Source organism: Diorhabda sublineata, chromosome 9 (genome assembly GCF_026230105.1).
Source record: "Diorhabda sublineata isolate icDioSubl1.1 chromosome 9, icDioSubl1.1, whole genome shotgun sequence".
NCBI classification, from domain to species: domain Eukaryota; kingdom Metazoa; phylum Arthropoda; class Insecta; order Coleoptera; family Chrysomelidae; genus Diorhabda; species Diorhabda sublineata.
The window spans coordinates 4,069,523-4,084,886 of NC_079482.1; the positions used below are offsets into that span (position 1 = coordinate 4,069,523).

At 32.8% G+C, this 15,364-nt stretch overlaps 1 protein-coding gene across 3 annotated transcripts in view; it reads left to right on the forward strand.

Annotated features, from left to right (window-relative positions):
* Positions 1 to 15,364, forward strand: part of LOC130449129 (1-phosphatidylinositol 4,5-bisphosphate phosphodiesterase epsilon-1-like) — a 337,095-nt gene that overhangs the window by 197,829 nt on the left and 123,902 nt on the right. For all 3 annotated transcript variants that reach the window (XM_056786816.1, XM_056786818.1, XM_056786817.1), the window contains one exon: positions 98 to 232. In XM_056786816.1, the coding sequence (XP_056642794.1) occupies positions 98 to 232 (135 nt within the window). The remainder of the gene's footprint in view (positions 1 to 97; positions 233 to 15,364) is intronic.

The following is a 15,364-nucleotide window of genomic DNA, read 5'->3' on the forward strand; positions in this document are numbered from 1 at the left end:
AAGGTCTTCCGATTCGAAATATTCTGAGCCTGTGCTGGTATACGTAACCAGTAATATTGAATAAGTAATTTTTATGTTTGTTTATAATCTATTTCAGGTCCCACCTATCGACTACCTTCGTCAGGTGACCTTGGACTTGGGGGGAGCTACAGGAACATCTGCCGAAAGCCTTCCAGGTAATACATCAGTGAAAAGATCATCTGTTTCGACTTTGATCAAACGTTTCAACGAGGTAAGTGAAAAGTTTGGAAATATAGAAACTGATTTTAATGTGAAACATATCTAAAAATTTCAAATAACAGAAATTTTCGCATGGATGTACGTGGGTAGTTCAAATATTAACCGGAATTATAACCGGAATTATGTTACGGAAATTTTCGTTATTGAGTTATAGATTTGAATTTTTTGCACATTCTTAACACTCTCCCGAAGCGTTTTCTTACTATTTATCAATTATTTTTCCATGTAGAGATGTCACTTTTTCTCTTAATCAAAGAAGAAATCGGGAATAGTTATTTATAAGTCCAGGAAGTGATTTATTACGGTACGAGAGGCGACGAAGGAGCCGAGTCACGCATATCTAATCGATTAATTTCATTATATTAAAATATGAAATGTCACTAGGATAATCTTGTGAACAAAAGGCGGACAAATATTTTTCGAAAGAATGGCTGCAAATTCAAATAAAATTGCATTATGGTCTAAATACTAGATGGTTAAATAAATGATTATGGTAAATAAAAATGTCAACATTTCCCGTTATTCTGAGTTAATAGCTTTTGAAAAAAAAGTGTAGACTACCATCCAAACCAGTCGGATGCTAACAATAGAAGAAGTTGAAATATTTATGAGGGACGCCCTAGACAAAGACTATTAACTGGTGAAAGTTATCGCATTAATTGAGATTACCGGAGGCTCTCGAAGATAAGACATTTAAAATTTGAAACTAGACGATGTAGAGGATACTGGTTCTCACACAAAAACACATGTTCGACGAGTTTTTACAGTAAATAACAGGACTGAGAAACTTAAGATGGAAAGAGGCGTTAGGCAAGGCGATACTATGTCATCGAAACTATTTATTACTGTTATGGAACATGCATAAGGTTTGCAGATGACATTGTCCTCATAACTGATGAATTGGGCGAGGCAAAAAACATGATACAAGATTTGCAAATGGCAACAAGGAGAGTTGGTCTAAAAATAAACTTCAATAAAACCGAGATGATGACTAATTTGGTTGCTAGCCAGCCACTAAATGTGGACAATAAAGATATTCAGATGGTGGAGAGTTATATATATATATCTGGGACATGAGATAAAAAGTATAACGGAACTGTCTCGAAGAACGACACTAGGATGGGCTTCGTTTGGTAAATTGCGAGATGTGTTCAAAGGAGATGTACCAATCGGCCTTAAGAGAAAAGCCTTTAACCAATGCGTCCTCCCAGTCCTGACAGATCAATACTTAAATTGCAAATTACACAGAGTAAAATGGAAAATGAATGACAAATTGTGCAGACGATCTGGAGTTAAAGATATCATAGACCAAATACTGAGACAAAAATGGCGGTGGGCAGGACATGTTGCAAGGATACAAGATAACCGATGGACAAAAAGAATTCTAGATTGGAGACCGAGAACAGACAGACAAAATCCAGGAAGACCCCCTACGAGATGGACTAACGATATTGAAAAAATACGGACAAATTGAGTAGCAACCGCTCAGAGCAGAGAAAACTGGAAGCATTTGAAGGAGGCCTATGTCCAGCAGTGGACGAGATAACGCTGAATAATGATGATGATGATGATGATGATTATGATGGTGCAATATTTGAATGTGCTCAGAAAATATAAAAATTTGAGTAAATACCTTTCACTAAAAGCACTTTTGGTAGGCTACAGATATGGAAAATGCGTAGATCAAAAAGCTGGAATAAACACAGTTGGCGGGGCACCTAAAAAAATTGCTGATTTCCTCAATCTTCAGCATCCAGAAAAGTACAACGGACATTGCTTCAGAAGTACTTCGTAAACACTGTTGGTCAACCCTGGGGTTGATATTTAATGTTTTAAAACGGCATGGTGGATAGAAGAGTTCATCCGTGGTTCAAAAATATGTGGAAGGATGCTTCGAGAGCAAAAAGAAAATAGCAAGATTGATACAAGTGGGTGAAGCTTTTGTACAAGTGTTAAACCAAAACCAAACATCTTCCAGCATTATTGAAAATGAAGAAGTAGATCCAGTAATTCCTACAATAAATATTTCTGGTCAAAGTATTTGCACCATTACAAAAATTAGAATAAAAGTTATCGATGTTAATTGATTTTTTATTCCTAATTATTTCAAATGGGATTGAGAGAATTTAATAGTACTGTAAAGTATAAAGATACTGTAAAGTGTCATTTTCCGGACTCAAATTAGTACTGTAAAGACGACTTTACAGTACAGTATGAGATAAAAGTTTCTCTCAGTAAGTAAATATCAAGTAAATATCAAAAAATATTATTTTTATATAACAATCCTTCAAATCATAATAACCTAATAATTAATTGACAGCGTTCATTATTAGTTTAAGATGAAAACAATTTTACTTCCATTCCACTTTTACCTATTATATCAAAGTTAACTCATAACTAGTAAACAATAAGTCATTAATTCCTGTCGCAAATTCAACCCATCCTATACACACCCCACACGAGACAAAATCAAAATACGTGTTTACACATGTTTGTGTGTGTGTGTGAGATGCGCGTGGGCTAAGTCCACCCTCCGGATCTGAAACCAAACGTTTAATAATTGCTTACGAAATTGAAATTTCTCCAGTATACGAATTCCTACGAGGGATGTCTAAAAATTTCCTGACCCAACAAAGATATAAGACATTCTTCTACGCCCATGTCTGTAAACGTCAAACGTCAACATTCCTTGTAAATGACATTTGACATTTTGGGAAGAAAACTTAAACTTCTCAGTTTAATTAAATCACAATGAAATTTTTATTTACTTGAGACTGTATTTGGTCTATTTACACAAATTTAGTCAATTAAAAAACATAATAACTTTTAGCATTAGCTAGTTATATTAAGGATTGAAAGAGTGATGCCCCTAAATGTAGGCAGCACATTATGCATTTTCTTTGAAAATAGGACACGTTTTCTTAAGTATGAAGGGGCATAGAAAAAGTATAGTACGTTTTTCACTTCGTGCCTAATGGGTTACTTACAACTCTTGTTACGTAATATACTATTATTTAACCTAGTTTACTTTCAAATCTACACACTTTGTTCACCAGCTATGAAATTAAAGTAGACCATAGATCCTGCATGTTCTCTTGTCAAATTCATATTTCGATAGCAAATATACGATTTTGAAGCGTCCAAAATGGCTAAAGTTGAAGTGACAATAAAAGTTGACATCTTGAAGTTGAGGTAGTAAAGTTATAATATAACCCTCGTATAATGAATTATATCGAAGTTTAGAAGGTACTGTACATTGTTTTGGATCGTTGAAATATAATTGAGTTGTTAAAATTATTCTCCACTTAACACGAATTAATATGGAAATACGTGTATCTATTCGGAAATATTTTCATTATTTATCTAATTAAATTGTTAATGAAAATTGCGCTTTACAAATGATACCAATTGCATGTTCAGGGAATTTTTGGTTGACATGTTATCATTAAATACAATACAGAAATATTTAGATAGTCGTTTAAATTGCATGAACGCTACGTTTTTTGTTGACAAAAAAAGAACCAACTAATTATTATGGCTTGGCTCATACCAAGGTTAGATTAGAAAACCTAACGTTTCGTTTCGTAATTAAAACTGTAGATGACGTGGCTACCCACTACTTGATACTTTCATATTTACCAAGACAGTAATCAAAATAATGAAGTCTTAGACACGGTGTTTTGAGATTCCAGAGATGTAGTCTTCATTAATTATTTAGGAGAAGGGAAAGAGATAGAGCTGAAATTGTTGTTACTCTCCGAAGAGAGAATCTAGCTGTTACCTTTCCTTCTAGTAATTCAAATCACTGCTTTTATCATTTTATGTTTCTTTCACATAAGATGTGCTTCAATATTCTCGCGGAACATAGAAAGGAAATTAGTTTTTTGCAGCTCTAATCATTGAGCTCTAGTTATATAGAAATAATTACATAACAATAAAATTGGAGACAGCACAGTTTCCATATGTTTTGCTTTAAAGTGTGACCACGATAATTATTATATATAATAATATTATATCATTATATACTTTTTTCAACATTCTTGTTTCCGTTTTATTTGTATAATTCTTCCAATATCAATTGCAGATTATAAAAACCCTTGCCGACGATTTTGTTGATTGTAGTTCTACTTGGAACTTGGAAAAAAATCGTACAAGGCGAGTTATAAAGCTTTGAATTTGAGCTTTTGGAGCGGAATTTCACATTTCAAAGATTAAAACATTATGAAGAAAAAAATTTGACCGAATCTGACCAAATTTTGAACATGGAGGTTTAATGATATGACGATTCCAACAAAGTTGTCAGTTTTCAGAAATAAAAAATTATGACGAGAGAAAAATTCGGTAAAATCCAAGGAAATCGGATTTTTGGAATGTTTTTTAGAATCTCCGGCGACGAATAATTGATTTCTGTTTATTTTTCACATACTTTTTTTCAAAAAAATCCACATAAAAAATCATATTATCTACAGATTAGAAACTGAATCGTTGTAATATGGAGAAACCTAAAGAAGAACAAATGTACTATCATAAAAAAATATGCCTCCTTCTCCTTAATTATACAAGGCGAGTTATAAAGCTTTGAATTTGAGCTTTTGGAGTGGAATTTCACATTTCAAAGATTAAAACATTATAAAGAAAAAAATTTGACCGACTCTGACCAAATTTTGTACATGGAGGTTTAATGATATGACGATTCCAACAAAGTTGTCAGTTTTCAGAAATAAAAAATTATGACGAGAGAAAAATTCGGTAAAATCCAAGGAAATCGGATTTTTGGAATGTTTTTTAGAATATCCGGCGACGAATAATTGATTATTTTTCACATACTCTTTTTCAAAAAAATCCACATAAAAAATCATATTATCTACAGATTAGAAACTGAATCGTTGTAATATGGAGAAACCTAAAGAAGAACAAATGTACTATCATAAAAAAATATGCCTCCTTCTCCTTAATTATACAAGGCGAGTTATAAAGCTTTGAATTTGAGCTTTTGGAGTGGAATTTCACATTTCAAAGATTAAAACATTATAAAGAAAAAAATTTGACCGACTCTGACCAAATTTTGTACATGGAGGTTTAATGATATGACGATTCCAACAAAGTTGTCAGTTTTCAGAAATAAAAAATTATGACGAGAGAAAAATTCGGTAAAATCCAAGGAAATCGGATTTTTGGAATGTTTTTTAGAATCTCCGGCGACGAATAATTGATTTCTGTTTATTTTTCATATACTTTTTTTCAAAAAAATCCACATAAAAAATCATATTATCTACAGATTAGAAACTGAATCGTTGTAATATGAAGAAACCTAAAGAAGAACAAATGTACTATCATAAAAAAATATGCCTCCTTCTCCTTAATTATACAAGGCGAGTTATAAAGCTTTGAATTTGAGCTTTTGGAGTGGAATTTCACATTTCAAAGATTAAAACATTATAAAGAAAAAAATTTGACCGAATCTGACCAAATTTTGAACATGGAGGTTTAATGATATGACGATTCCAACAAAGTTGTCAGTTTTCAAAAATAAAAAATTATGACGAGAGAAAAATTCATCACTATGACACTAAAATCTGTCAGGCAGGTCACACGGAAGATGCTTTCTAATCTTGAGCTAATGTGTTGGGATCGGTTTACATGCGGTAAGAATATTTTTTGGAGAGCCAATGGATTAAGATGATTAACAATCCAGTGAACATACTTTTGGAAGAAGTGAGATATTAATTTACAATAATTTTGAGTACTTTCGATTGAAATCTTTCTAGAATTGCTATATTTGAGTTGGATGCAATGCCTCATAGCTGAATACCATAACTCCAGATGGGTTTCAATGTGACTTTTTATATTAGCAGCTTGTTGTCGATTGTTAGTTGAGATTTTCGACCTATTAACGAGTACAGTTTGTTGAGTTTTATACCCAATTGCTTTTTCTTGTTTAGTATGTGTATGTCCGTTTAATATTACAGTTGGGCAGGTTCCTCTCTGTTGGGTGTATGTAGCATGCACAGATTTATTTTCATTTACTTTTTTCCTCCAGTTTTTAGTCCACAAGTTTGTGTGCAATATATGAGAGACCATAGCTGGGTCCTGGTGAGATGCAAGCGCTCAGTGTCATTTTTATACGTTGTGTTATGTGTGGGAATATCAGCTGTGTACATAAGATAGAAGATCGGGTCAAGTGCACTTCCCTGTGGAACTCCTGCCATAACTGGATGTAGAGTGGTGGTATTATCTTCAATTTTGACTTAAAAGTGTCTGTTCTGCAAGTAGGATCTTAGGATTTGGAAAATGTAGTGCAGGAAGTTGTATAATTAATAGTAAATTCATTTTAAAATTATTTATTATTACTTAATATATTTAATAGAGAATAATTTATTAACCTAAATAAAGCATATTCTTTGTCTACAAGGTTTTCGATTATAAGTACATTCCTACACACTTATAGTAAGTTAGTTATTTTTGTTGAAATACAAGAAATATTTCCTAGATAAGATTTATTTTCATAATATTTACATTTATTCACAACTTTTCTGTAGAAATCGATGTTATTTTGATGCGAACTATTGAAAATTAACTTTTGCTTTTGATTTTCACTGAGTCGTGGCATAATCCAAGCATGCTACTAGCTTGTCGTACAATAATTCCCTCTTATAACCTCCACTGACTCCATTATTTGGCAACAATAGAATATTGCGCTGGTTTAAGTCTCACGCTGACAATATTTCTTTTCTTCCTTAGCTCTCGAGTCGTTATGACGATTCAACTTGAAATTTTGGTGCCTTAACGAGACGAAAAAACTGCAGTAACAACAAAATTATCCCAAAAAACGATATAAAGGCTATTTTTTTAAGTAGTCCATGTCCATGTCTAACATAGAAAGAGAGATTATAATTAAAAAAACTGTGATTATTTTCTTATATATTTTCACACTTTTCAGGACGCCTGACACTATAAAAATTTGATGCAACTTTGGAATCAAAACATTAACAGGTGTCAGTAACTTTCACTAATTCAATGACCTTCAGAAAACTTCCTCTTCTAATAATTCTCGTTTCCAGAGAAACAACTTCCATTTTGTTTTTGATTTGTATTTGTCTCAATCCGTCTTTTTTAACAGCACAAAACTCAAAACTCAAAACAAATGGATCCAAGCAGCAAGTTGAAAATTTATGTGAAGCTTGTTGAGACTTGTCACTGAAGCGTGCATAAAGCTTTTTCGCGAACGCACTCTATTTACTATATCAGAAATGCCTTTCCAAATAATCAGTTGAGAATCGCAATGCTCGGGGTTGTGTTGAATTTGATTAATGTCATAATGTATAAGATTTGTACCAATGAATTCGGGACCCGAAATATCTGCGAGGAAACTAATCAAGTTATTCATGTACAGGACTTCCAAATACATATAAATTATTGAAATCGAAAAAAAAGTTTTAACAATAATAAGATAACAAAGATTTTGTGAAAACAATTCATATAGTAAAAACACCACTTCTGGCATTACATATACTGTAGAAAACAGAAGAAAACTTCTATATTCTTTTTGGTAGTGAATATCTACCGAAATGAACTAGCCATAGTCTAACAGCTGCAGGATGTACGAGAATTTATTATTAGAAAAAATCCAAAAGAAACTTTTTGTGGCCTAAAGAAGATCCAATTAAGAAATAACCATTCTATAGAAGAAACTTACAATTTCATAACAGATTAACCAAATTAGAGAGATATTCGAAACAACAGACTAATTTGGCTTGTTATAACTATCAATTCTGTGGTTTGTTAACCCATTGCCACTGAAAATATATGAGAAAACTTCCAGTGTATATATTCAAGCCATCGTTGACTATAACATTGAATCGCCTTGATAACAAAAAGCTTGTGTCAGTAATCATTAATTTGATTTGGTATTGAATCAACTTGCATTTTACGTATCTGATGTCAATTTATTAAATTACACCCTAATCAACTTTCCATTTCTTTTCTGAGAAAAGCCTATATTCATGTAGCTTAGTCCCGTCTTATGAATACGTTCAAATTAAGCTGAAATCATCTCTTTACATAGTGAACCACGCACGAGATTCGTATTTTGATTCGTTTGTTCGAACTAACCTACATATTATTGAGTATATTGTTTACGCAGGGTGTTTCTAAATTTCTAAATAGAGTTTTTATTTTTTTTTTATTTCAATAAAGCTAGAAACTTCCTAAGGGTGTTTTTTCAATATTCTTGTTATATTTTATGGTTGTGAATTTAGCAACCCTCACTTCATTCCATATAAAAACTCTCTTTATGATGAAATTCTATGAAATAAAGTTATTACTTCAAAACATCTTCCTTTCCAAAACCAATAAACACCATAATTTATAATTTTTTTAATAAATTGGAACCACCTTAGGCAAAAATAGTCTACGTGTTATGGATTGCCGTATACGTTCAAACATTTGGGGTGTCACACGCTATTTAAATACGTTTCCAATAGTTGATATCAAATGTCGCGAATCAAGGTAAGCCCATAAATAGAAATCGCAAGGATTTAACTCTGGAGATCGAGTAGGCCAATGTTGGGGCACTCCTCGACCAATCTAATGTTTGGGATATGTTGCCTAACAGTCCGACTGAAGTGTATTGAATCACCGTCGTCCATATGTTTTATCCGATAATGAATGCGATGTCTTCAAATAATTCAGGGAAATCATTTCCTAGTGTGAGAAATTCCATTTAATGGCTGAGGCAGAAAATGATGCTCTATTGTGAAAATTTGTGATAGATACTTTTGAAAAATTAAAGAATTGAGTATTTTGTAGCATTTTATGAGTTAACCATTCATTTCTTGAGGAAAATCTCTAGGTAAAAGAGCTTGAACCCTTTTTTCCGGCTGTACATCAACTTCATCTAGTTAGTTCTTTGGGAGTGCACAGAATTTCAAGGTTCATACTTAACTGAAATTTTTAAAATTAACCAAATTAACCCCAACAAATAAACCTGAAGTTTCAGCAATATTCATTCTCTTAAATATTATTGAAAAAATCACTTTTTATTTGATTTATTAGCTACACTTTCATACATATTCGTTTCCAGGGTACAATATCTTCCTGCTCCTGGCAGGAATTACATACAGGAATTACACCAACCTCATTTTTTCCATTGATCGAAGCAGTGCTGTTTTTTGCTTTACCGTTTCCATCGACTCAAATCGGGTCCCTTTCAAAGCAGATCTTTTTGTAGCCTTTCTAACCTTCCAAGGAAATCTGAGCAGACTCGTTGACGCAAGAGCTTTTGGTCCGGATCATCCGGATGCCCATTCGATGATCTGCACGCACAATTTGGTTGATTTTCGTCACTGTTTCCGGAGTTGAAACAGTCACAGGACGATTTGGGCGCTGGTCATCTTCACTGCTCTATCGGCACTCGCTAAACCGCTTCCACCACTCAAAAACAAGCACACGAGATAGAGAATTGTCCCCATAGGCCTCTTGCAATAATTTATAGCACTCAGTGGGAGTTTTTTTCGACACACATGGTTTTGGCACGAGAAAAAACACTTTCTTTTCAAACTGCTACTGCACAAATACTAAAATAGTGATGGAAACGTGTTTTGGGACGTGCATATACAAGATATCTAGATACTTAACGGCCCTCTAGGCCCGCGGTCTTGTTATTTAATAGCCAGACCTCGTACATGAAGAATAGTTAATAATTTCTTGGAGATTCAGTAATTAGTTTCTCTTAAATTAAAAAACTTTTATATCGACTCGATCAATTTAGTTTTTATGATTAATGTAATGACATTTTTCTGACTTCTATTGACTCAACTTTGATTCTGGGTTATTAGCATAGCACCAAGACTTATCATCAGTAACGAGCTTTATCATAAAATCTGGATCAGCTTCAAGGTAATCTATCAAAGAAAAAATTACAGATCAGTTTATTAATATTTTTTTGGAATTACAAGAAGTCTTTATATTAATTCTATTGATATAAAGGTCATTTGCATTACATCTAATTCGTCTAAATGAAATTCTTTGTGTGCAATTCCTTTCACAAAACATGCTAAAAAGCAGAAGCATTGTAATTAATCACCAGTACATAATCCCGTGTCTATGAGTACCAGTATATTCTATATTTCATCAACATTTGATTCATCATGTAAATTACCAAAGATATAAATTATATTGACTTGAAAAACACGAAAACTAGGTATTTATGAAGGAGGAAATATCAATATAGCCATTAGCTTTTCTTCATTCGAAATCAAATTCGTGAAATCCAATTGAAAAAAGTCTACTTTGATTTGCTTCAAGTCATATCGAAAGTTAAACTGATTATTGAATGAGAGTGTTCGAAAAAAAATTATTGAAATTCTATTATATGAAAAATAAATATTGAACAACACGTTTATAAATTATTTATTAGACATTGATATGATAATTAATAATTAAAACTTTAAAATAAACTTCAATTATATTAATTGAGCTCTCTAAAATCATGAAATTATCGATTATTGATGTGGAATTTACTAGTTGTCTCTCCAATGTATCCCTGCAATTTATATGGAAATAATTATCAGATAATAATCAACTAAATAAATATTAATGACCAACTAGTAAATTACAACGTAATATTAGATAGAGTGGTTCAAAAATAATTAGGCAACACTGTACATAATAAACTAAAGATTTAAATACTCTATAAAAAGTATTTGTAATTTATTTAGAGGGTAGTTTTCTTTACTAGCTTGCAAGCGCTATTTTGGAAAGTTATTGAATTTTCCCTTTCAGACCTACCCGTTGGAGAGTTAAACCTCAAAAGAGTTTTCCTTACCTCTACCAGAATGTTCTCGAGATGATCAATGCTGTGCAGTGTTCCCACTCTTCAAAATTTAATATCTTCTTCTTCAAAAACTTTTATTTAATCACCTATATAAATGAAAGTTGATCCAATCATACCAGGACCACCCTGTATCTTTGGAAATGCTACGAAACAAGAGGACTTAGAGCTGGCAACATTTCTAATGCCATCATTCTTAAGTAGTAAGCAAAGCAAAGTTTAGAGTGGTTGAAAGAATTTGATTAAGAAAATCCTTCACGAGTAACTGTGTTTGGCTGGTATAACGACTTTAAAAGAAAACGAGAATCGCTCGATTATGAAGCATGTGCTGGTAGACTTTGTTCTTCGCTCTGCATCTTTTGAGATGCCACGAAACAAGAAGAATTAGAGCTGGCAACAACTCTTTGGTAGTAAGCTCTTACTGGAGTTAAGTTACAGACTAAATACTAGTACATACGATTTGCTGTCGGAATTTAGATTTTTAAGTTTTGAGATTCGGAAGTATTTGGTGATGAAGCACTTGCTGGTGGGCCTTGTTCTTCACTTCACTTTATGAAGTTATCTATCAAGTGATTGAGGAAACTCTTAATATTGGCTCCGCAATACTAAATTCAAGTTTACATGATCTTTTCAACGTGAAACAAATTAGATCAATATTCAGCGTGAGGACTCAATATCAATCGATTTATTTCTCACTGGTTTCATTCCAAAGTTAGTTTCAACACAAAGCATCGTGTACCGTATGCCTACCGGTAATCCTAGCAAGGATAATCGTACAAATATGAGCTTGCTTGTTTGTTTTGATTGTAACTCTCCTTATTTAATGAAAATTTCGTTATACAGAAGATTCGAACCTCCGATCTCCGTGTTGGACATTGAGTACTTCGACAACCTTACCAACTACACCGTTATGGCTCTATACAAGTTTCGTAGAGATCTAGGTATATAAGTAGCGAAGCCATTAGATAGGGGTGACATCAATTGAGAAACTGAAAAATGAAAAAGAAATATTGTTTATAAAACTAAGAAACATGCTCTCGAAGAACATCAAACTAAAAAGTTGAAGATAATTTTTGAAATAAGCTCAAAACAGTAATGAATAAGAAATAATAGTATTAATGAGAAAAAAGCGTGGGTCGCTTTGTTTCACATTTCTCGTACACTATTTTTTCTACCCCTATTGAAGGATAATATGAGAAAATAAATATCGTATAAACAACTTAAAAACACGCTTCTAGCAAGAATAATGATTGTTGAACGCGAAAATTCAGTTACATGCTAACCTGATGTATCTGGCAAATTATTGTCATCAGTCTTAGTGTGAAAAATTCCAAAATATTGCAATAGAGTTAGATACAAGCCAAACTAATGAAAGCATATTAAAAATATAATTGTTCGACGCGCATTTCGATAATGATTTTGTCGTCTTCAGAGACTGAAGGTAAGCTTGCTCTCTGAAGACGATAACTTGGTTATCGAACTGCAAGGGAAACAATATAATTGTGAGTGGTAGTATAAACAAGGTGATCGAGATGAACATCATGAATCCAGAAATTCCAACTTAACCTTCCATTAGGCGCGCGGGTTTTTCTAACGTATTTGGTCGCGTTGTATCTAGCAGATACATATATCAAATGAATTTTTTTTTATTATTATTTTTAATATATTAATATAGCAAATTTTGTATGAATACTTCTTTTCTCCACTTTTGATTTAACATTTTTTCAAGTAAAAAAAAAATTTTTTATGTAAAATGTGTAAAATTTTAATTAGGTTATCGACAGAACTAGGTTTAAAGTTACATTATTTATTCAAAATATTTTACAAACTTATAAAATTAATCGGAGTAATCACCCTCCTCAATTTCTTTATTATAAAATTTATTACAAATCATATTTATATGAAGTTTTATACATAAATAATTTCCACATTTTTTACAACAATATGCAGACACTGACGTTTTCTTATTTTCTACATAGCATGGATCGCATCGCTTTCTTTTACTTGGTCCAGGTGTTGCCTCTTGAACTTCTTGTTGTGCTTCGAAGGTTTTGTAATTTTTGAGCAAATCTTTGGTTTGTCGTAGAAGACTTTTTATTTGGGCCCTCACTTTTAGTTGTTCGTCTAGCAAGGCTAGTCCCAACTTTCTCAAATATTCTCTTCTTGTGACAAACGTATTTTTGTTTCCAAGAAATATCACCCGGCGAGTTGATTCCAGCTACGTTCAGTAAATGGTAAAAAATTACCATTGACCTAGCAACGTTATAAGTTGCGCAAAGCTTGTCGACCACATCAACGCCGGATTTTGTGTTGTTATAAAATGATATTATTTCTGGGTTTTTTGAAGCATCTTCTTCCACTTCGACGCCACATCCAAACTGGAAATAAGGATTACGGTTTTTCCTTTTTTCTGGACATATGAAACTAACGTTTCATTTTTTGTATATCCAAATAAACACTTAAAAACAATAAAATTTACGTTTGAATAATTACAAAACGTCGAAATGAACGAGAACTTATCCCAACTAAATCTGACAATAAAATGCCATTTTGGTCGCGCTGTATCTAGCAATTACAAATCCGGCGGTCGGACGGGTTTAGGGTGGCCAGGGGTTGTAAAAGTGAAATCAGCCGATTGTACTTCTAGGAAAGGCTTCGAGATACATCTGCCGAGAACTACTGCAAATCTCCATTTTCTAGAGCTATTACATAAATAAATATTTAGCAAAAAGTTAGCCATGTATCTCGTAGATACACGCGCGACTAATGGAAGGTTAAAAATATTCGATTGGGGACCTGGTAGACTTGCGCAAGACGTCGTATTGTGACAATAAATTACAACCAACGAAAGAACGCTTAAAAAAATGACTTAAAAATGAGCTAAGCATCTTCGCGCACACTAAAACAAACGGAATAGATCGTCACTCTAAATTGTTCAACATCATCTTGTGTTCAGATGAATTTTTTTGGAGAATTTCTCATAATTCGTTTGCGTACAAATTAAAACAATTTGTCTTTAGTCTAAATATGAAATTTGCCATTGAAATTATTTATCTAGAGCACCAAAATTATCTGAAGCGATGAATACATTAACTAAAGTTTAATCTCGAGGGCTAGGAATGTAATTACCGAGGAAACGCTGCAGAATAATCATTCACTGAGATGACAAATGAAGTTTAAAGCCGTTGCTAAGTACCCATCGTTTGAAGCGGAATTGCATCATGTTTGCCTGTGACGTAAAATAAGTACATTATAATTTTGTTAAGATTCCTCGAAAGATCTGTATCAAATGCTGCTATAATAAAACAGACGTCGTCTTGGGTGCCTCACTAAATGATTTAATCAGAATTATTTTCATCAACCCAAAACCTACCTACGAAAAAGTCAAGAAAAATATACATGAAGTCTTATGGCGATTGTTTTTATCGGTCTAGCTTTAAAAATATCACAAATTACACGAAAAATGTTTTTATTGTATATTTCTACAATTTTGTCACAAATAAATGTACATAATTCTGTTCTGAACAAGTATTTCTCAATATGGTCGTAGATAAAAAATTGTATGATTCTACTTTTGCATATTAACATCATTTTCTTGTATTTTTTATCAGAAATAACTCATCTTTCAAACTTAGAGAATACTGTTTATGTTCTTGTGTAAATATGATGGAGAGAAATATGTGGAAACGTTCAAACGTTCATACTTCCTTTCCCTTTTCCCTATAATGAGAATTATAGATCTATAGATAGGTCCAAACTGCATCAGAACTGACGAAATACCCATTCGTAGAGGTATATACCAGAGTGACTCTTTGAGCTCGTTGTGGTTCTGCCTTGCCATGAATCCCCTATCCACCAAACTCAATGATACGAAGTACGGATTTAGAATCAAAACTAACAGAAAAACCAACTGTATCATCTCTCATCTGCATGGACGATATCAAGCTATAGCCAGCAAATAAGCATCAAATTAAATACCTTCTCGATATAATACATCGATTCTTCACTGATATACACACGGAGTTTGAACTGTCTAAGTGCAAGGCTCTATATATCGAGAAAGGCATTGTCATAAATGAAAATGTGCAGCTACCCAAAGGGGAAACCTACAAATACCATGGATTTTAGCAGGTTACAAGTTGACAAAAGTTGGAATCCAGGATCAATACACCAAAAGAGTAAAATCACTCATGAAGTTAGAATTAAATGCAGGCAGAACCTGAAATGGACAATAACAGAACTAGAAGGTATTCAGTGGTTGACACGAATAATGATGATGAAAAACGATAACCA